Source organism: Macaca mulatta, chromosome X (genome assembly GCF_049350105.2).
Source record: "Macaca mulatta isolate MMU2019108-1 chromosome X, T2T-MMU8v2.0, whole genome shotgun sequence".
NCBI lineage: Eukaryota > Metazoa > Chordata > Mammalia > Primates > Cercopithecidae > Macaca > Macaca mulatta.
In genome coordinates this window covers 19,686,403-19,708,737 of record NC_133426.1, presented here as the reverse complement: position 1 = coordinate 19,708,737, position 22,335 = coordinate 19,686,403, and the positions used below count along the sequence as shown (strand labels likewise).

General features: G+C 38.9%; 1 protein-coding gene across 18 annotated transcripts in view; it reads left to right on the top strand.

The window, feature by feature from the left end:
- The window catches only part of BCLAF3 (BCLAF1 and THRAP3 family member 3), a 72,123-nt gene that overhangs the window by 18,086 nt on the left and 31,702 nt on the right, over window positions 1–22,335 (top strand). For 9 of the 18 annotated variants that reach the window (XM_077989632.1, XM_077989635.1, XM_077989628.1 and 6 more), the window contains 6 exons: window positions 3,308–3,382; window positions 6,845–7,414; window positions 7,788–8,450; window positions 18,047–18,162; window positions 19,665–19,779; window positions 20,506–20,569. In XM_077989632.1, the coding sequence (XP_077845758.1) occupies window positions 3,342–3,382; window positions 6,845–7,414; window positions 7,788–8,450; window positions 18,047–18,162; window positions 19,665–19,779; window positions 20,506–20,569 (1,569 nt within the window). In that variant the 5' untranslated portion in view covers window positions 3,308–3,341. Of the gene's footprint in view, window positions 1–3,307; window positions 3,383–6,844; window positions 7,415–7,787; window positions 8,451–17,986; window positions 18,163–19,664; window positions 19,780–20,505; window positions 20,570–22,335 lie in introns of all 18 variants that reach the window. The other 9 variants (XM_077989631.1, XM_077989634.1, XM_077989626.1 and 6 more) reach the window with 1 other exon arrangement.

The following is a 22,335-nucleotide window of genomic DNA, read 5'->3' as shown; positions in this document are numbered from 1 at the left end:
TGAAATTACTATATTAAAGGAAAGGAGGTATGATTAGTTTCATAGTTTCTTACATGTTTCAAGATTACTCTCCATTAGTCATTAGGGAAATGCAAATCAAAACCACAATGAGATACCACTTCATACCCACTAGGTTGGCTATAGTCAAAAATATAGTAAGTGTTGGTGAGGATATAGAAAAATTAGAACCCTCATACACTGCTGGTGGGAATGTAAAATGGTGCAGCTACTTTGGAAAAGTTTGGCAGATCCTCAAAAAGTTAAACATAGAGTTACCAAGTGACCCAGTAATTCCACTCCTAGGTATATACCCAAGGAAATGAAAACATATGTCCACACAACAACTTGTACACAAATGTTCGTAAGAGCATTATTTATAATAGCTGAAAGGTAGAAACAACCCAAATATGCATGGAGAGGTGAATGAATGAACAAAATGTGATGTACCCATACAGTGAAATGTCTATTATTCTACCATAAAAAGGGATGACGTACTGATACATGCTACAACACAGGTGAATCTTGAAAACATGCTAAGTGAAAGAAGCCAGTCACAAAAAAACCACATACTGTTTGATTCCATTTATATGAAATGATTCGAATAAGCAGATCCATAGAAACGGGCTAAGCAGGGGAGGGGAAAAGTGGGGAGTCACAGCTAACAGGGTCTCTTTTGGGAGGGTGAAAATGTTCTACAACTAGACAGTGATAATGGTTGTATATCACTGTGAATATACTAAAAAACATTGAATTGTACACTTTAAATGGGTAAACTGTATGGCGTGTGAATTCAACATCAATAAATATGTTTTGTTTTTAAAAAAGAAAAAAAGATTATGCTCCAGAAAAATTTTCCTTTCTCATTATCATCAGCAATATTTTTGTTACCCCCCCAAAAAAAAATTACCACCTTTGGGTTTATTATTTTCGTTAAATTTAATAGGTATGAACTGATACCCAGAGTTTATTTAAATTATAACTTCCCTATTGAATGTAATCTCTATCAGAGCAGGAAGTTTTGCCTGTTTTTGTTCACTGCTGTAGCCCTAGAACAGTGTCTGGCAAATAATTGGTACACAGCAAAATTTGTTAAATGATTACTTTTTTTTTTTTTTTTTTGAGACAGAATCTTGCTCTGTCTCCCAGGCTGGAGTGCAGTGGTATGATCTCGGCTCACTGCAAGCACTGCCTCCCAGGTTCACGCCATCCTCCTGCCTCAGCCTCCCGAGTAGCTGGGACTACAGGTGCCCACCACCACGCCCGGCTAATTTTTTGTATTTTTAGTAGAAACGGGGTTTCACTGTGTTAGCCAGGATGGTCTCGATCTCCTGACCTGGTGATCCACCCACATCAGCCTCCCAAAGTGCTGAGATTACAGGCGTGAGCCACCAGGCCAGGCCAAGTAAATACATTTTGATACTTTTAGTTACTAAGTAAACATTTTTTTCCTTTAGTGTTTTAATTTCGTAATACTTTGTGAGCTAATTGTTAGCCTCAAAATCTTTTTCGAAAGAGGCTGTGTATAACTAAATGAATTGAATTGATTGTACTTCCTCTGATGAGTGATCTAGTTCAAGTTCTCTGACTTCATATGCTTTTACTTTCTTCTGAAATTCAGGATAACAGTAGTTTGCAAACCATTGAGTATGAGGACCGCCTTCTAAACTGATGTCTACGTAATAATTGTACTTTTTGTATCTGTGGGTGGAAAAACTGCATAGTGACAAGAAGTCTTTATATTTTAGTTTCACCATAGTATCTTCAGAAATTTGCAAAATCGAGGTGCATAATACATGAGACATATACTTGTTTATTCGGTAGTCTGTACATGGTAGCTATATGATCATTCATGAGCCCATGGCAGTCGTTTTAGAAGCCACCAGGGGATTGGGACCACTAAGTTAGGAACTACTTAATATTGGTATCAGAACTGAGGACTACTGAGTTATAAATAATAGCTAGTATAGGAGATTATACCTACTTATGTATTTTTAAAAATCAGTTTCTGAAGCTATCAGTTTCTTTTAAAGACTGGAGAATATTTGAAAAACCAAGTTTAGAAGTGCCTTTTAAAATTTACTTATTTAACATTATTTGTTTTAGCAAAAAACCAGAAGCAAACTAAGTGTCTAATAATGTTCAGTTACATTTTGGGTATATTTGTCTGGTGGAAAGTTAGGCAGCAGTTGAATATTCGAAATTGTAATTCTGACCGGCTGTGGTAGCTCACGCCTGTAATCCCAGCACTTTGGGAGGCCAAGGTCGGAGGATTGCTTGAGCTCAGGAGATCCAGACCAAGCTGGGCAACATGGCAAAACCCTGTGTCTACCAAAAATACAAAAATTAGCCAGGTGTGGTTGTGCATACTTGTCGTCCCAGCTACTTGGGAGGTCAAGCATCGCTGGAGCCTGGGAAGTCGAGGCTGCAGTGAACTGTGATTGCACCACTGCACTCTAGCCTGGGTGAAAGAGCAAAACCCTGTCTCAAAAAAAAAAAAAAAAAATTAAAAAAAGAAATTGTAATTCTTAGAATCCAACAATTTAAAAAGCAGTGTATACCACCATGTATTCCTAAACATTTTAACTGTGATTATATGAAGTGTTTCTGTACATGGTGAAAGACAGGAAAGTAGTAGTGCTTGTATTCAGATAGAGGAATTCTGGGTAATTTTTCCTCTTTTTGGAATACTTATTTAGCAGTTGCTGTGTGCCAGATACCAATAAGCTCTTTTTATGATTTAATTTAGGGGTCATTAAACTACAATGCATTTGACTTGCTGGGCCTATTTTTGTATGACCCACTTGAGCTAAATAGTTTTTGTACTTTTATTTTTTTAATTAATTTTGACCAATATAGTGCCTTTAACCTAGTATATTTAAAATATTTCAACATGTAGTTAATATTAGAAATACATTAATAAAACATTTTACGTTTTTTATATGAAATCTTTGAAATTTGATGTGGATTTTATACTTACGGCACATCTCAATGTTGTCTAGTCACATTTTTACATTTTTAAAGAGTTGCTTTAAAAAAAAGAAGAAACAGATGTGACAGAGACCTTATATGGCCTGCAAAGCCTGAAATAGTTACTATTCAGCACTTTGCAGACAAGGTTTACTGATCCCTGATTTAATTCATTTTATCCTGACAACATTCCAATAAGAAGGGGTGCTATTATTATTTCCATGTTATAGATGAGGAAACTGAGGCACAAAGGGTTTAAGTAAATTGGCAGCATTCGCTGTGTTTTAGATCAAATTGTAGGCTCTTTCTACAAACTTGCTAATCCTGTGTTTCTTTGCAGTGTAAAAAGTGGATAGTGGCTCACGTGTCAAAGGATGGCACGGTCACGATCTAGATCCCCCAGGTGGAAACACAGGTGAGCAGTTCTTAGCAGAGTAAGCTTGGATTTGGGATGTGCTGTGACTTTCAATTTCACCAGTACTAGTAAACACTTAATAAGCTCATGAGACCTGGTTATTCACAGTAGGTACTTTATCATAGTAGAGATTGTATTTCTACATTCTAGTAGCTGACAGCTTTGTTTAATCATAGAAGGTAGCTAGAGTTAATCCATAATGAAAAGCAAAGCAGTGGCCACAGCAGGAGAGAGTGAGAAACATCTTTGAGAGTATTACATTTTTTGAATTAGTGAGTAGTTTAGAACTCCTCAGTATGGATTTCATTTTATTTTTTCATAATTAATATGTTTAAAGAAATTTCGAGGTAGAAAATTGGGAGTTTCCTTTTGAATAGTTTGATTATAGTCCATTTCTCCTCTTTCCAGCTTGGTAGTATCAAAAGTATGTATCATTAGATTGGAGCAATTTAACCAGTCTTTATTGTACACCTGCTACAGGCAGGTTCTTGGTCTACAAAAGCAAATATGCCATCTTCTGTGGCTTCAGCAAGCACGTGGTTGGGCTTTGAGATTGACACCATGGCCAATTATGATACAGTGGGGAAGGTGCTGTGCTACTTATTGGGACAAAGGATTCTGGATTTTCAGGGAGGAAATAATTGTGTTTTTGTGGAGGGAAATGGTACTAAGAAAGTCTTCAAAGAAGAGATGAAAACAATTTTATCTGGGCATTTCAGGATGTGTAGAACTTCTAAAGGCAGAAAGAGTGAAGAGAAGTATTCTAGTTAAGGGGGAGAGCAGGAGCAAAGGCACCGAGCTGTAAATGTGACTAGTATTTTCTGAGACTTAAAAAGGACCATCATTTCACACAAAAAAGACAGACCAAGATTTTTCATGTTACGATAACTTGCCCATTTTGCTTATGCGTTTCGGTTATGCAGTAACTAATCAATCATTTTGTCAACAGTTTTCATTTTGTAATTCACAGGAGCAACTTGTAATGGCAAGGAATTTGAGAAAGAAAAGGGAATGTAAAGAAGTGAATGATTTTAAAAGGGTATCACAGAGGTCTTTTTGTTTTGTTTTGTTTTGTTTTTTGAGATGGAGTCTCGCTCAGTCACCCAGGCTGGAGTGCAGTGGCGCGATCTCGGCTCACTGCAAGCTCCGCCTCCGAGGTTCACACCATTCTCCTGCCTCAGCCTCCTGAGTAGCTGGAACTACAGGCACCCGCCACTGCACCCAGCTAATTTTTTGTATTTTTAGTAGAGACGGGGTTTCACTGTGTTAGCCAGGATGGTCTCGATCTCCTGTCCTAGTGATCCACCTGCTTCGGCCTCCCAAAGTGCTGGGATTACAGGTGTGAGCCACCGCTCCTGGCCCACAGAGGTCTTTTCTTGATAAGACAAAAGCCGCTGGTGAGGGGCACAAGAGACCCTGCCAAGCTCAGTGCCTGATTTCCAGGTTCCATCTCAGGTTTCTTTGTTAAGAACTATAAAGGATCTGATATTTTACCCTACTTGCGAACTAACACATTATTAGCCTGCCACAGGGCACTCTTGGGTCAGAGATAAAGGCCTTTATTACTCAGAGTACAGCAAGCAGCTTGAGCTTCATGTTCCTGTCATTCCCCTCACCCTCTGGGTCCCATGAGGGCTGGCACCGCAGAGCCACTGACTGGGTGCATGCTATGAGGCAGCGAGCTTTCCATACAGGTGGTGCGGTTACAGTACAACTGAGGAACATGAGTCCCTTATCAGGGGCTGCAAATAATGGACAGCAAACACATCAACCCTTTTCCCTGAGGGAGACCCTATCTCTGTCTTGCAACACTGCCTTAGAACAAAGGCTGCCAGTGCCTCTGCTCAAAAGGCGCTCACAAGGTGTGCAGAACTCAAGAGACTGTGGAGAATTGTCTCCCAATAGACTCCTTGAGTCTTTTTTGTTCCTTTAGGAAAACCAAAAGCAATAGCAACTATTCCAGCAACCTTCTTCAGAAGAAAGGGACACTATGCAATAAAACATATAAAATATCATATCAAACCAATATTGAATGTGAAGTAAGGATTAAAAGTAAGTTATTGGGAATTCCATCCAGACTGGAAGACCTTTGACTCTGGCTGCCATCTTTTCTCCTTGGCTATGAAAGAGATGAAATCTTCCAGAAGTCCTCAGAGGCTCCAGTTGCTTCCTCCTGTGATGAGGTATAGCCAGCTGGATGGCAGAGTTTCTGCTTTAGCTACATAGCACTTGCCGGTATGTCTAGCTTGGTGACTCCAGAGGGCAATATTGCCAAGTTCAGTATATACATGAGGAAGGTAGATCTACCTCCTTTATTGTAGGGAGGGCACAGACTTATCATCGAAAGGAAAGGGATTCACTCATGGTTGCACCAACTCCATGGCCGCTTCTAAGAGAGAGCCATAACAGAAGCTGCAAGGATCGCTTCCTCATTGATTAGAAGACATTAAACCCTCAGGGAGGAGATGGAGAAATTGGGCAGGTCAGATGGGGGGAAAGGTCCCCAGGTACAAAATGGAACTGTATTGTGTCCCAGATAGTGGCACACCTCTCTTTACGTCTAGGCAACCCAAATTGGTTTCCCTGAATACAGAAGCCTCAATGTTGGCAATGCTGAGGTATGGAGAAGGTAGTTCCAGAAAGAATGTGCTGTCCCTGGAGAGCATTATAGCTACTTTAAAGTATAACTTCACCAAAGTTACAAGCTCTGTTCGAACAGCACATCTTTCCGTAGATATGCAAAGGAACAGATCTGGGAACAAAAAGCAACCTACCTATGTTAGAGGTATTTCTGGAGGAATTAAGCCTGAGATTCAAGTCTTAAGAGCCTCTTGTTCCCCCTTCTCCCCCGGTTGAGTACATATGTTTTGCTCCTTGATACAGCCTTAGTGGAGAAAGTAGACAATCAACTGGAGAAGCTCTGGGCCTGGCTTGGTTCTGAGTTTGAATTGTAGCATCATTAAATCTTAGACTCTAATTTATTGTCAGAGGTGATGTTCAGTTTGCTGGAGGCCCTCCTACACATTGATTTGTGTGAGTCTTGCCTTCCTGCTTGTTTCTTACCTGGCCTTTGAGCAGGATGTAAGCTTTTGCTGACTGGCCCTTTGAAGTCACTGCATCTTCTTTTGCCAGAACTTTGCTGTCAGCAGTCTTCTAAAATGGATCCTGCTGTGTACCTAAGCTGGCCCTCCTCCAATGGGAAAGGTGTGCTCAGCTCATTTGGATCAGCACATGGAATACCTTAGTTCAGATGGAAAGAGTATGCTTGTTGATTGGGCAGTACTATAGTCAGACCCCTAAATGTACAATTTAGAATGCAGATGTAGCAAATTGATGAATTTAGTTTGAGTGGAAGAAGCTGAAGGATCCTAGGAAAAGCAACTGTTTTCGGTAGGTCATATTAAGACACACTTAGTTGATTTTCTTTAAATGGATTACACTTTTCTGTGTTTGTTTACATAGGTCTTTATCGCCAGTACCTAGAAATGCTGAACACTACAAGCAAAGACATTCTCACGGGCATTATGGCTGTGAATATAGGAAGGATCCAAAAAGACCCGTCGCTTGGAGAATGGACAGTGAGAAACATGGACAGAGTAAACCAAGGATTCCCTCTCGTGGAAATATATATTACCAGTCTTATGAACATAGATCACCTTCCCCTAACATAAGAAACTCTTTAGAAAATGTTTATATGTATAAGCCTCACCGAGGATATTCGCCTGGAAGAGGGGACAGTAACAGGAGAGCTCAGTATATGCCCAAATACTCAGAGGGTATACCCTACAAAGAGCATGAGAGGAATTCTTATCCCCAGAAAGTGCAAGGAGGGTATAGTCCTGATGACCACAGAGTTAGAGGAAGTGGAAAAGGAGGGAAACCACCTCAGAGGTCAATAGCAGATTCTTTTAGATTTGAAGGAAAGTGGCATGAAGATGAGTTGAGGCACCAGAGGATACAAGAAGAAAAATACTCCCAGTCAACTAGAAGAGGCTCTGAAGACTTTGAGACAAGGAGCTCATTTCAGAAGAGGTATAGGAAAACATTAAACCTGGGTAATTTGGTATAATGCCTCAAGTGAAAAGGTCTGTTTACTTTATGGTTGAAGATAACCACCTTGAAAAGCTTTTGTCTAAAAAGACAAAAAGCATTGTAATTTAGTTATGGTGTACTGGTAGTAGTGAAGTATTTCTTTTTACAGTAAATCATGTTGATGGCTAGAATACTTTTAAAAGATGGTATTTTCCTCTTTAACTGCCTTATGCCTCTAGAATTGGCTTAAGGGATTATAGATTAGCTTGCCACTGCATTCTGCATTTAAAGCCATGCTGCCCAACATTCTACACATATAAATTCTCCCTTTCTTCTCTCTATTGCAAGTGTAAACTGCTTTATGTCAACACAGGTATCCTGAGGATCGTGATTTCAGAAAATATGGACACACATCAAAAAGACCTAAAGACGTGGAGAGGTATGAAAGCAGAGAGCCTGCCAGGAATCCAAAGTGGAAGCCCGAGCATTCCCTCCCACCTTACCAAGAGGACACAGACCAGTGGAACCTTGGGCCCCAGACTTATCGACATGCTGAGAGGGAACACCCAGAGACCAGTTCAGCAACCAAAGTATCCTATGACTATCGTCACAAACGTCCTAAGCTCTCGGATGGGGACCAGGACTTTTCTGATGGGAGAACTCAGAAGTACTGTAAGGAAGAAGATAGAAAATACAGTTTTCAAAAAGGCCCTGTAAATAGAGAGTTAGATTGTTTTAATACTGGAAGAGGGAGAGAGACTCAAGATGGACAAGTCAAAGAACCTTTTAAACCGTCTAAGAAAGACAGCATTGCCTGTACTTATCCAAATAAAAATGATGTTGATTTGAGGTCTAGTAATGACAAACGGAAGGAAAAAATAAAGAAAGAAGGGGATTGCAGAAAAGAGAGCAATTCTTCCAGTAACCAACTTGATAAAAGTCAAAAACTTTCTGATGTGAAACCCTCGCCTATCAATCTTAGGAAGAAATCACTTACAGTTAAAGTAGATGTGAAGAAAACAGTAAATACATTCAGGTATTATCTTTGTTTTTTCTTTATGATATTTGATAATGTTTCTACAATCTTTATTTGCAGCTTCCAAAATGGAATTAATAGTGTGTTTAGAGTCCATCGAGTGGGAGGGATTGCCAAGAATTTTCCCCCAAAAAAGCCCTGTAGTGAGGCTGTTTCCTGTGATTAGTTACATGGGAGCGATTTCGTGTCTCCTTGTTTCCACGTCCTATCTCCAGATGCTTCTTGGATGTGGGGCATTCTGTGGAGTTGTTCCTCTTTACAAATTCACTTGTTTTTATGCTGCCAGGTTTTCCTTATTCAAGGATTAGCTGGGTAGAGTTCAAGAAAACCTAGTCCTTGCTCAGTTTCTCAGAGCCTGTGCTTTCTGTTGCCTGAGATTCAGAGAATTTTTTGAGCTGAAAGGGACCTTAGCAGGACCTAGTTTTATACAGGAGGAAAGCGCGGCCCTGAGAGATGAAGTGACTTGTCTAAGTCAGAGTGGCTTGGGCTCAAATCCACGTGTTCCCTTATGACTCAATGAGGCAGGTGACTTAATGTGGTTTTTGCTGCCATCTCAAAATGACTGGGGCTCAACCAACTAGATTCTCCCAGGTAGAGGAAATTACACCATAATCTGAGAAGATGCCTATTTATAAGACATTTACTTTAGCCCTTAATGATTCTTTAAAAAAATAGACTATTGTTGTTATAGGTTACATTCTCTTAAAGCAGACTCACGTGCTTTGTTCCTCGAAAAATATTACTTCCATTTAATGTATATAATAAGGCACTGCAGTTGGCCTAAAACTAAACGGCTAAAACTGTTCATGACCTTAATACGCTACGAGTATGTGAATGAAAAGGGGTGGGCCATGTTGATTTGGTATGTTTATATTCATGCTTGACTCATTTGTTTTTGAACCAAAAATGAGAGAAAACAAAATCCAAAGGGTTTGGGGGAGATAAACCCACAAGTCCTTTTTTGTAAAACAAAATATTTTTTGTTCCTTTTTCTTTTCTCTCCTTTTCTTTTGAGACAGGGTCTTGCTGTGTTGCCCAGGCTGGAGTGCAGTGGCACGATCACAGCTCACTGCAACCTCAAACTCCTGGGCTCAGATGATCCTCCTGCCTCTCCTGTGTTGGCCTCCTGAGTATCTAGGACTATAGGTGCATGCCATCATGCCCAGCTAATTTTTTTCTTTTTTTGTAGAGACGGAATCTTGCTATGTTGCCCAGGCTGGTCTCAAACTCCTGGCCTCAAACGATCCTCTCACCTCGGCCTCCCAGAGCACTGGCATTACCAGCCTGAGCCACTGTACCTGGCCTCTGTTCCTTTTCTTAAATTTAGACATGGCAACACCCCACCTCATAGTTCTTTTGCATTCATTGCACTTGTAGAAAATATTTTTAAATATACGTATGTGCATTTATATATGTGCTCAGAAAGCATTTATAAGTATGATTATATTACAGAAAGTTCAAGAAATAAAGGGGGAGAATCATCCATAATTCTACTACTCTACAACAATTTTATTTGCATTTTAGTCTAGTTATTTTTCTATGTATATTTATACATGACTGCTGTGGTATATTAATAATTTTGTATCTTTTTACATATGTCTTAAATAATTTTGTGCTATTATATCTCCTACTAGTTCTTCATCTTAAAAGCACAAAAGCTTCTGTAAGTACCAAGTTTAATAATGTTACCTTAACGGCTGGGCACAGTAGCTCATGCCTGTAATCAGAGCACTTTGGGAAGCTGAGGTCGGAGGATCGCTTGAGCTTAGGAGTTTGAGGCTGCAGTGAGCCATCATCGTGCCATTGCACCCCAGCCTGGGCAATAGAGTGAGACTCTGTCTCAAAAAAAAAAAGAAAAAAAAAGGGAGGGGAGCTTGGATTATTGGATTACATTCTGATGGCTATGAGATATACATATATAACATATAGCATACACACTTTTCTTTCTTTCTTTTTTTCTTTTCGAGACAGGGTCATGCTCTGTTACCCAGGCTGGAGTGCAGTGGTGTGATCATGGCTCACTGCAGCCTTGAACTCCTGGGCTCAAGTAATTCTCCTGCATCAGCCTTCTGAGTAGCTGGGACTACAGGCATGCACCACCACACCCAGCTAATAAAAAATATTTTGTAGAGATAGAAATCTTGCTACGTTGCCCAGGCTGGTCTCAATCTCATGGCCTCATGCAATCATCCCTCCTTGGCCTCCCAAAACACTGGGATTACAGGCATGAGCCACCGTACCCAGCCTTAAGCTTTTTTTCTATCCAACGTTCTATTTTGAAAATGTTCAAACATACAGAAAAGCTGAAAGAATTCTACAGTGAACGCCCATATACTCACCACCTAAAGTCTACAATTAACAGTTTACTTTCATAATTACAAATGTATCTATTCATCCATTGTTCCACCTTATTTTTTGGATATTTTTCAAAGTAAGTTGCAAATGTCGGGACACTCCCATTTAGATACCTTATAAATTTTTGTTTACAGTTCCTCTTTTTTCTTTTGAGGTAAAATTATATACAATGAAATGCATAAAAATTTTTAACTTTTTAATAAAAGTAATGATGTGGCCAGGTGCAATGGCTCACACCTGTAATCCCAGCATTTGTGGGAGGCTAGGGCAGGCTGATTGCTTGAGCTCAGCAGTTCGAGACCAGCCTAGGCAACATGATGAAACCCCACTTCTACAAAAAAATACAAAAATTAGCTGGGTGTGGTGACATGTGCCTGTAGTCCCAGCTTCTTGGGAGGCTGGGATGGGAGGATTGGCTTGAGCCTGGGAGATCGAGACTGCAGTGAGCCATGTTTGTGCCACTGCACTCCAGCCTGGGTGACAAAGCGAGACCCGTCTCAAAAATTAAAACTAAAAAAATAAAAGTAATGATACCCCCATGTTTAATAATGAAGTGTGTTGTAGTGAAAAGATAATTTAAAAATTGTAACACTTTTAAAGAATGCTAGAAATACCAGTTTTGAAGAGTTTTATTTTAGTAGACCTCATTAGAGATACTGAACAGTTAATTTTATAATTTGATATGAGAAATGGAAGCTTGATGTTTATCATGTGTCACAAAAATGAGCTTAAAATGGAGGCTGCTGCATCTTTTATTTTGCATTTATAAACTATGATTTTGTGAAATCTCATAATCTGTCACTGGGGTCTGGCAGCATACCAGGGCCATTTGAATACCTGCCCAGGGCCTGCAGGATGGCTTGTGTAATAACCTCCACTGCACATCCTCTCTGTTCAAAGACCTGAAAAATAAATAACTGAGCAAATATATGCATCTTTTCAGTATGATAAAGCGTCATAGTCAACAAAATCTTTATTTCCTGGTGAATGGGTTATGGGTGAATTTTGTGGTTTGGATTTAATTGTATGTGGACTGATCCATAAAACAAAGATAATGCCCTCAGTAGAATTATGTTTTCATCTATTAATATAAATTAGATTTTTCTTTTCTAGAAAAGAGTAAAATAATCAGAGTGCAGAGAGAACTTTATTTATTGGTTAACATCTAGAGAGTTCATCTGCTTTTTTTTGGAAATGCTAAAATGGCTAGTTTTGTGCATTTGTTTACTTAGCTTTGGTTGAGAATTGATATTTGTTATTCCAGTTATCAGTATGGTTGAAAACAAAAGGTTATCACTCTGTGAGTTTTTTAGATTCTAGTTTGTATCTAGAACAGCAGTAGGTAAACACTTGCTTGAATGTTCACCGCATAGTTAATACTTCCGTTAAGAAAGACTGTATTCTAATTATCCACTCTGTCAGAAACTTCATTATCAGAAATTACATCTGAGTCATAATTATATGTTTCAGAATGTAAGTTAGGGAATCAGTATGAAAATTTCTACTAAGGTTGTTACATATGCAAAACATTAACTGTTGTATATATGCATCTGAAAGTTTTGGGGCAGACAAATGCAGGTGTTAGTTTAATGTTGGGCTGAGTGGGTGAGGGATTGACCCTTGGCTAGGCCAGGAAGGAAGAGGAGGAGGGAGAGGGAGGAGGGAGGAGATGGTACTAATATCTGGAGCAGAATAAACTGCTGCTGATGGATCAGAGGCTTCTTTGATCGCCTGGGAAGCTGATACGAGACACCTGGGACATGGGGGCGGTTGTCCATCAGCATTTATGGCTATCAGAGTTGATGGTGGACTAAGTACATTGGCCACATTTGCGTCTAATCCTTTATTTCCCACTGAAGAGACACAGAGCCTCTCTACCCCTATCAGCTCTTTTCCCGCTTTGAAAGGGGAGGAGGTGGGTGATGGGCCCCAGAGGACATTGGAACCCTGACACTGAGGAAACGGGTGTCATGCAGGCAGGGAACAATGTGAAAAGTCATAACTGAGATTGAAGGAAGGGAACCTACTCACATAAGTTTACCTATGATGGACACTGTTCCGCTGGAGGTAAAATAAGCTGCAGGTGGGGATATATTTTATACCCAGACCTGCCACCTTGCTGTTATGTAGCATAAAAAACTAAAGTTCTCCCCTACTTTAATTTCTCATGCGCATTTTAAAATCAAAAATTAATTGAGATAACGTTCCCTTTTGTTCCTATTTTTGACCCTAGCTTCTCTTGGTGTCTCTTAGGAGGCCTTGTATAGGGATTCTGTTGGCAGTTAGAGTGCATAGGTTTTTGTCTTCCTGTGGACCACTGATCAGCTTTGTGACATTGGGCAGGTCACTTGGCTATAACCTTTTGGGCCCAAATTAGCCTGCAGTTCCTCCTGGCTCTGTGAGTCTGCTTGGATTGGCCATGTGTTGGTGACCATTGAAGCTGAGTCGACAGACACATGGAGGATCATCATGTTCATCTCTGAACTTTATATTTGAGATTTTATATTAAAAATATTAAATTTAAATTGGTCTAAGTTAAGCAAAAAATAAAAATAAAAAAAGCCAAGAAAGTTAAAAAAACAAAATTAAATTGGCCTCAATTAAAATGTTGAAGTCTGGCTGGGCATGGTGGCCCATGCCTGTAATCCCAGCACTTTGGGAGGCCGAGGCAGGCAGATCCCTTGAGCTCAGGAGTTTGAGACTAGCCTGGCAACATAGTAAAACTCCGTCTCTACAAAAAATACAAAAATTAGCCAGGTGTAGTGGTGCACACTTATAGTCCCAACTAATCAGGAGGCCCAAGTGGGAGATTGGCTTGAGGAGGCAGAGGTTGCAGTGAGCCGAGATTGTGCCACTGCCCTCCAGCCTGGGTGACAGAGCCAGACCCTGTCTCAAAAATAAAAATAAAATGTTGAAGTCCTCTCTCTCTCTCTCTCTCTCTCTCTCTCTCTCTCACTCACTCAGTCTTGCTCTGTCACCCAAGCTGGAGTGCAGTGCTGTGATCACGGCTCACTACAGCCTTGATGTCCTAGGCTCTAGCAATCCTCCCACCTCAGCCTCTCGAGTAGCTGGGACTATAGGCACACATCAACATGCCTGGCTAATTTTTTTTTTTTTAATTTTTAGTCGAGATGAGGTCTTGCTATGTTACCCAGGCTGGTCTTGAACTCCTGAGCTCAAGCAATCCTCCTGCCTTGGCCTCCGAAACTGTAGCCTCTCGAGTAGCTGGGATTACAGGCGTGAGCCACTGCACTTGACCTTATCATCTCTTTAGCTGAAACACTCATTTCAAATTGACCAAGTCATTTTTGATTCATTATTTATTCATTCAGTGGGTATTTTTTGAGGACCTACCCTGTGTGAGACAGTCTGTTAGGGTGCCCTGGGACTAGAGAGCTGCATACGATTAGGTTTCTCCTTTGGTTTATTGGAGTGCATGTGTGACTCAGCAGAAGATGGGTGGTACCAAGCTGGGAAATTGAAGAGAGGCATCATGTAGTTGACATGTGAGCTAGGCTTCAAAGGCTGGTGTATTTCAGACACATGGAGATGAGGCAAAAGAAATTTTATATTTACAGGTTAACAATGGCAGTAAAACATACACAGGAACTTTGACCTGTGTGGTTTTGAGCAGTGAAAAGGAATAGAGGGAAAGGAGACTGAAAGGTAAGAATGCTGCAACTGCCAGCCGGATTTGACATTATCAGCTGATAGGAGAGGGCCGGCAGCCCAGTTCTGGCTGCCAGAGGGTTGTCGTCTATGAGGTAGACTGAATGCATGCTGGGGCTGGGGAGGCCCACTAGAGGACTTTTGTGCAAAAAGTATTGAGATGCGGAATGAGGGGAGGAGTAATCTCCCTGAACCTTTTCCCTCAACTCCACAATTTCTAAATTTGTTCTTAGGAAGACAGGAGCAAATTATATACAGTCATGCATTGCTCAACGATGGGGATACGTTCTGAGAAATGTCTTGTTAGGCGGTTTTGCCACTTTCTGAAAATCATAGAGTATATTTACACAAACCTAGATGATGTAACCTACTACACACCTAGGCTGTATGGTAGAGCCTATTGCTTCTAGGCTACAAACCTGCACAGCATGTTACTGTACTGAATACTGTAGGCAACTGTAACACATCAGTAACTATTCGTGTATCTAAACATCTAAACCTAGAAAAGGTAGACTAGAAATACAGTACCACCATCATTTAAGTGGTCATTAATGGAAACGTCGTTATGCTGCATGTGACTGTAATTGGGAAAGTGCTTTATATGAACTGTAGGATGCTGTATGAAGTGTTAGTTATTAGTTGGAAGAAGACAGAAAGGAAAACTTTATATGTGTCATATGGATTTTGATATATATGAGAAGCTTCCAGAGGGCAGGGGAATCTGTTGGTTTTGGCTGCTGTTGGGTTTTTTGTTGCCGTTTGGCCATGCAGTTTGTTTCTTTGATGAGTCCTAAGTGTGTACAACAGGAAATTAAGGTTTAATGTAGCTTTTTATGTTTTCTTGGTTATTACCCACAACGCTCAGAGAACATCAGTGGAAATATCCTTAAACAGAAAAATAAACAGGGAAAGCGCAGTCGAGGGAGCAAAGGATCTTGGAAGATTTAATGAAACTAGTACCAGAAATAGTATTAGAATAGAGATTTTTGGCTGTATTTTAATTTTTTAAATTGTCTAAAATGCATCTCAAATGAGAACATTTGATCTTTTTAGCTTAACTACTTGCTTTGCGGATATTTCCTGAAATTATTAACTTGTTAATCAATCCATACCATAGGAAATAGTAAAAAGTAAAATGTGAACCAAAAGATGATTACATTTACAAATATAAATATTTAGAACATTTTGCATTCTCATATCTAAAGAGGGTTTTTCTTGTACCAAAAGTATCATAATTATTTTTAAAAGACTAAAATTTGGAGGTTTTACTGTGTTAATGTATATTTTCTAGAAAATGATAATTTTAATTTTTTCTTAAATATCTTGTAGTAGAGGAACTCTAGGATAAATTTTAATGGATAACAAGTTTAAACACTAAGATTTCAGGAATTAAATATATAATAGCTTCATAGTTAAAAGTATATAACTCCTGCGTATTGAGGATTGAGCATGGAGTGGGGACAAGAGTTTCAGCAGTAATTTGTAAGCAATTTTAAGTAAATGTTAATAATTACCCATTGGAAAACTGAACATCTTTATTAGCTTATTTCCTTTTGGTATAAACTGAGGCTGCCAGAAAAAAACCTTATCAACTGATTTCCTCTGGTGTATGGACCATTTGTATAGTTCTATTTAAATATACTAGTTTCCTCCTATAAAATGTTTTTAAAGGCTATTTTTTTTTTTGGTATGGCACAGGAATTTTGTAACTTTAAACCCCCTTAAACAGAGAGCATTTGTAATTCTTTGTTAGTGGAGGTCGTTACGGGGTGTTCTAACATTTGCCAGCAAATGTCTCTTAGCTAGTTATCACATACACAGTGGGAAGCTTGGAGCAAATTAGGAGGAAAGAAGGGAAATGCGCCTTCTTTCTAATGAAAGTCCTTCTAATGAATCAACGAAACCACAGCAGTGCGGTCAACCTGCTGCATGGTTCCATTTCTGTGTTTCTGCCTTGGCACGGAGTTGTCCCTGGCAATGCTGGTCTGAGAGCAGGGAGCACGGAAAGTCAGATGGAAGCATTTCCTCTGATAAGTTATAAATAGACACTCAACACCATTTTTATTAGAGGAGCTACAATTTTTAGTTAAAGAATATCTGTAAGCCCCTTATAACCCTGCAGCAGTTTAGATATATGGCTGTTACAGGACTTAAATAAATAAATACATATGTGCATGCATGCACTCGTACCCCCAGACACATCTGTCGGTCTGCTTTCTGCTATATGATGAGCTATTCCAGTGGTGCTCTGTTATTTAAAACATACTTCAGGGCTCTCTTTCGGATTTATCTTCTGAGCCTGTAATGTAGCCATTAAGAACCCCAGCAGTTGCAAATGTCAGTTCTTTGGACAATGAACTTGATTTTTGAGAGGAGCCAAAAGCAATTTAGAGTTAAGTACAGGGAAATAAGATAGGTACAAGCTGATTAGTGCCATTTTGGGTCCAAAATGAGATATAATTATAAAATAATGAGAAAATTTCTTCATTGATGCATAAAGTACCTCCAGACAAAGAATTTCTGAGTAGTTTTAAGCAAGCACAGCATTCTTGGAATAAGGTATAGTTTTTCATTACAACAGTTGGAAGACGTGTTCATTTGAATGCTTAATCTCTAGGATGTGAGACAAAGCAACCAAGACGTCCATTGTCTCAGGGTCGTGGCACCTTCCCCATAGGGCTATTGTAAAGATGAAATGAGATAATGTTGGTAAGCTCTAAGCCCCCATGTTTGGCACGTGATAAGCCCTCAATAATAGTTAGCTCTGTATCATAACCATTAGTTTGTAAAAGTACTTAGAGGTCAGGAGAGCTCTTAACAAAAGTTATAAGATTCAGAAGGCATTAAAGTGGTAAGATAGCCGGGGTTATATAATAAATGGTAGTATTTCTTTATGGGTACATTGAGGGTGAACACTGTAACTGGTGTTAATGACCATAACTTTGCCTAACAGCTAAGACTATTTTCTGAGAATTTAGTGAGACTTTGTACTTAAGTTAACCTCTTAACAGAATTTTATTTCAAAATACAATTCTAAGCTTCTTATTACTGATATAAAGATATAAGGATTTTTATTAAGTTAGAGAGGTTCTTATGTTTGATATCGGCTTTTTAAAGTGTGGTAGTATTTCAAGATAAAATAATTTTGCTGGACTAACAATATTTTGGCCATTTGGAAGTAGAAAATAATCTAATCAATTACATTTTGCATAGTAAGTGTCTTTAATACCTTGTGTTTTTGAAGTAAAAATTGTTTCACTTAGAATTTGAAGGATTTTATTATTCAAGTGGCAAATATTTAATGACCTCTGATTTGAAAGAACTCAGAGCCATGTATCTGTAGTTAATTTCTCCTACTTGTTATTGTACATGTTTTATGGCATGGAATTTAGTGCCTTAATTATAAGAAAAGATATACATCTTTTTAGTTTTGTAGCTATCTTAATTTTTGATAAATTCTTTTCTCCACAAACTAGTTTCAAATTTAGTTAAACATTTGCGAATTATTCTAGGGTTGCTTCTAGCTATTCCACAGAGAGACAGATGTCACATGATTTGGTTGCTGTTGGCAGGAAAAGTGAGAACTTTCATCCAGTGTTTGAACATCTTGACTCAACTCAGAATACTGAAAACAAACCTACAGGAGAATTTGCTCAGGAAATCATAACAATAATCCATCAAGTTAAAGGTTGGTATATTTTGCACACACATTAGGGATAACACAAAAGTAATGTAGTAACGTTTCACGAGATACAGGTAAACACCTGCAGTATAGTTTAATAGTAATTAATACTTCATTGTAAGCTAGACTGTGAATTAGGAAATCTTTTGAAGAGAGTATCAGGCATTCATTTGAGCCTAGTTCTTTATATGTAGTTCCAATAACCTTGTGCTTCAAGTGTTAGTAGATTGGAAATTGCAAGTTAGAAAGGGAGAGGCTGGCTGCTGCAAAAGACAAGGCATACTGAGAGCAGTAAGAAACAATAACTGGGAACCTAACAGGGAGGAAAAAGCAACAAAAACAGATAGGAAACTCAAGAAATCAGGAAGCCTAGGTCATTTTATGATTCTTAAACCCCCCTGAGGGCATTCCTAGGACTTTGTATCTTAAGGATGATGCTGAGTGATCAATGAAACTTCTAGTTTGCTTTGGCATTCTTTATGTCTGGGAGTTGCGTAATAAATAAATACTTTTAATGGTTTGCATTAAATTGTTTTGTTTTTGCTCCTGGCGAGTTTCCATTAATTGGAAAATTCAGTGATATAGAACAACTTTCCCCAGTGATGCTACACAAATAAGGCAATTGTAGGTATTACAAGCTGGAGGCCTTCAAGAATTTAAAATTTTTTATTTTGTACTTCTACTAGACAATTGCATTAATCTTTCTTACCTTCATAAAATATATTTTGAAAATGAGGTTTTTTTTTCTCTGCGTCCCTCAAACTGAGGCATGTATTTACTTTAAAGCACATAGTTTGTCTGAAACAGTTCATCCTCTCAGCTCCAGTCCCTCTCACCCAAAGGAAATGTGATTCTTGGCAGAAATGGAGCTGATTTGCAGAAAAATCCAGGAGATTGTCCCAGAACAGGAACAGTAAATTAGGGAAGAGGATTGCTTAAGTAGCATTCTGATGGGCCAAGTGTATTCTCTTTCTCTGTATCCTATTAAAAGTGTGTAGCGTAGCTGATTTCTAAATGTTTTCATGCACTTTAATGTGAATTAAAGTAAAGTGGCATTAGAAGGCCTTCTGTGATATGCAGACATAACAGTTAGTATTTGTTTGAAATTGTTTTGATGTTTCAGGCTTGTTTTTGAAGTTACTTTTTATTTTCATTCAACTGTGAAGCTCTGTGCCATCTTTACTTTCCAGATATAGTAAGTCTTACCTTGGAGAAGAAAGGTCCTTGCTTTGAAAGAGCCATTGTCTTTTCCCCTGGACAAGTAAGCAGGCATGTCAGATAGAAAGAAAATTCTTTGATTAATAAATCAGGCATTTTTACTCTTGTTTGGGCTTGGGAAGGCACGTGAGAGCTACAAATTAGTCCGTGAAATAAATTTGGGTCGCACATATTTTTAAGAGAAAACAGGTTGAATTTTAAAAAATAATCCCTTCTTTCTGTGCTTATATGTAATCTTTTAAGTGAAATCAGCTTAACACTGAGATAAAACTGTTTGTTTCCCTTTTCAGCAAATTATTTTCCATCACCTGGTATTACTTTACATGAGCGTTTCTCAACAATGCAGGATACACACAAGGCAGATGTAAATGAAATTACATTGAATTCAGATCCAGAAATACACAGGTAATGATTGATTACCATATTATACCCATTTAACTAATGGGGATAAACCTCAGAAAAGATTTGGGAAGGTGCTGCTTTCTGAACCTGCTCCCCTGGGCTTGCTGTAGACTCTAGGATTCCATTTCCTTCACAAAAATAATAGGATAATCCAAGCATTATCTGGCCACTGCACTTTGATGGAATGAATAGGATGCACTGAAAACATTGACTAGCATTGTTTAAATGTGTAGGACTTTGAAAATATTTACATATCTAACTTCACTTCTGCTGTCAATAGTAATTGCTGCCTGAGGTCCTCAGTAGAAGAATGAAAGACAGTTGTTAAGCCATTGAAATCATAGGTTGCTTCATGTGATCACAAATAGGTGTTCTGAGGGCAGCCAGATGAAACCATGTGTCTTCTGCTGGCACTTGTTGGAGCAGGTGGTGTACCCTGTCTTGTGAGCTGATTTGAATACATGTGAGAATGCGGTATATCACCAGAGCAAAGGTTGAGATTACACAGACTACTGATTTGAGAACCACTAAAGCTTCCCTGTAATATGATTCATAGGATATGAATATCCTGGGAGACTGCCATATAGGTGAAAAACTATCTGGTAGCAAGTTTCTTTTGCTTTCTCCAAAACATACTAGCTTTATTTCAAATTCTATTCTGTAATAGTAGAACCAAGGTATCAGTGTATAACATAATTATTTAATTGTACTATGCCTTTATTATTTTAGGAGAATAGATATGTCTTTGGCCGAGCTTCAGAGTAAACAAGCTGTGATCTATGAATCGGAACAGGTTAGTGAATACAATTTTTGATGAGAAATTATCTTATTGTTGGTATACTAATGGCAAGGAGATTGGTGGTTGGGAGAGAAAAGGGAGTTACAGTACATGAAGAAGGAGGATTGAAACCCAGGAATCTGAAATTAAAAAGCTCTTCAGGTGATTCTGACTATCAGTCAGGTTGGAGTGAGAATACTGACAAAAGACAAAAATATTCCCTAAGAGGGACAGTCCCTAAGGATAACAGCTTTGTAAAATTGACACGCAATTACAGCATTTGATATTCATCCCCAAACTCCACACTGTAAAGCTTATGGAAAGTATATTAGATACCTATTTTTTTTTCAAAGCAATCTTGTGGAATATATTTTTAAATTGTACATGGAATGAATGCACAGGAACAAAATTTCATTTGATATTGCCCTTCTGTTTACTGCAGAATGTACGAAACATTCTGTGGAATATGAACTAGCAAAATAAGGGAAATAAGGGACTAAATTTCTTTATTCATGTGTTGTGTGTGGTTCCCATCCAACACCTCCCCTCCCACCTCCCATTTCTTTGCTAATTAAAAAGACTGTCTTGACTAGCCAGGAGGGAAGAAAACTGGCTCTTGTTTTAGAAGAATTATATCAAGTTCTAAAAGAACTGCTAATTTATTCATTGAGAATAAAGAGTTTTTGTAGAGGAGATATTTTAATACATTTCTGATAGAATATATAAATAATTTTTTCACTTGTGAAATGATTATAATTTTTGCTGAATTTATGGAGATAGGTTAATTTGTTGAACAAATGATATTTTCAGACAATTTCTAATCATCAAAGTCCTATAATCAACTTACAGGAAATCTGTGCTTTTTAAAAAAATCACCTATAATTTAGTCATTTAACACAAAATATTATTTGATCATCTTTTCTGGCAGTCTTACTGCTTGCATTTTAACGTAGTCACTGTCATAGTATATGTAGTTTTATATGCTTTTATCTTGATCCATAATAACATTCCTTTTATGTAAAATCTCTGAATTCGCCATGACCTTTTATGATTGAGGCTTTTCAAATTTTGTTTTGAGACAGAGTCCTGGTCTCACCCAGGCTGGAGTACAGTGGTACAATCATGGCTCACTGCAGCCTTGACCTCCTGGGCTCAAGTGATCCTCCCACCTCAGCCTCCTGAGTAGCTAGGACTACAGACATGTACTACCACGCCCGGCTAATTTTTTTATTTTTTGTAGATACAGGGTTTTTCCATGTTGCCCAGGCTGGTCTTGAACTCCTGGACTCAAGGGATCCACCCACCTCGGCCTCCCAAAGTCCTGGGATTACAGGCGTGAGCCACTGCACCTGGTCCTTGTTAAGTTTTAATTAACTTTTTTCTTTTTTTTTTTTGAGACAGAGTCTCACTCTGTCACCCAGGCTGGAGTGCAGTGGCGTGATCTCAGCTCACTGCAACCTCCACCTCCCAGTTTCAAGCCATTCTCTTGCCTCAGCCTCCCAAGTAGCTGGGATTACAGGCACCCATCATCACACCCGGCTAATTTTTGTATTTTGGTAGAGATGGGGTTTCACCATGTTGGCCAGGCTGGTCTTGAACTCCTATTCAAATGATCCACCCACTTCAGCCTCCCAAAGTGCTGGGATTACTGGCATGAGCCACTGCACCTGGCCTAATTAACTTTTTTCAATAAGCACTTTTCGGCCGGGTGCGGTGGCTCACACCTGTAATCCCAGCACTTTGGAAGGCTGAGGCGGGTGGATCATGAGGTCAGGAGATCA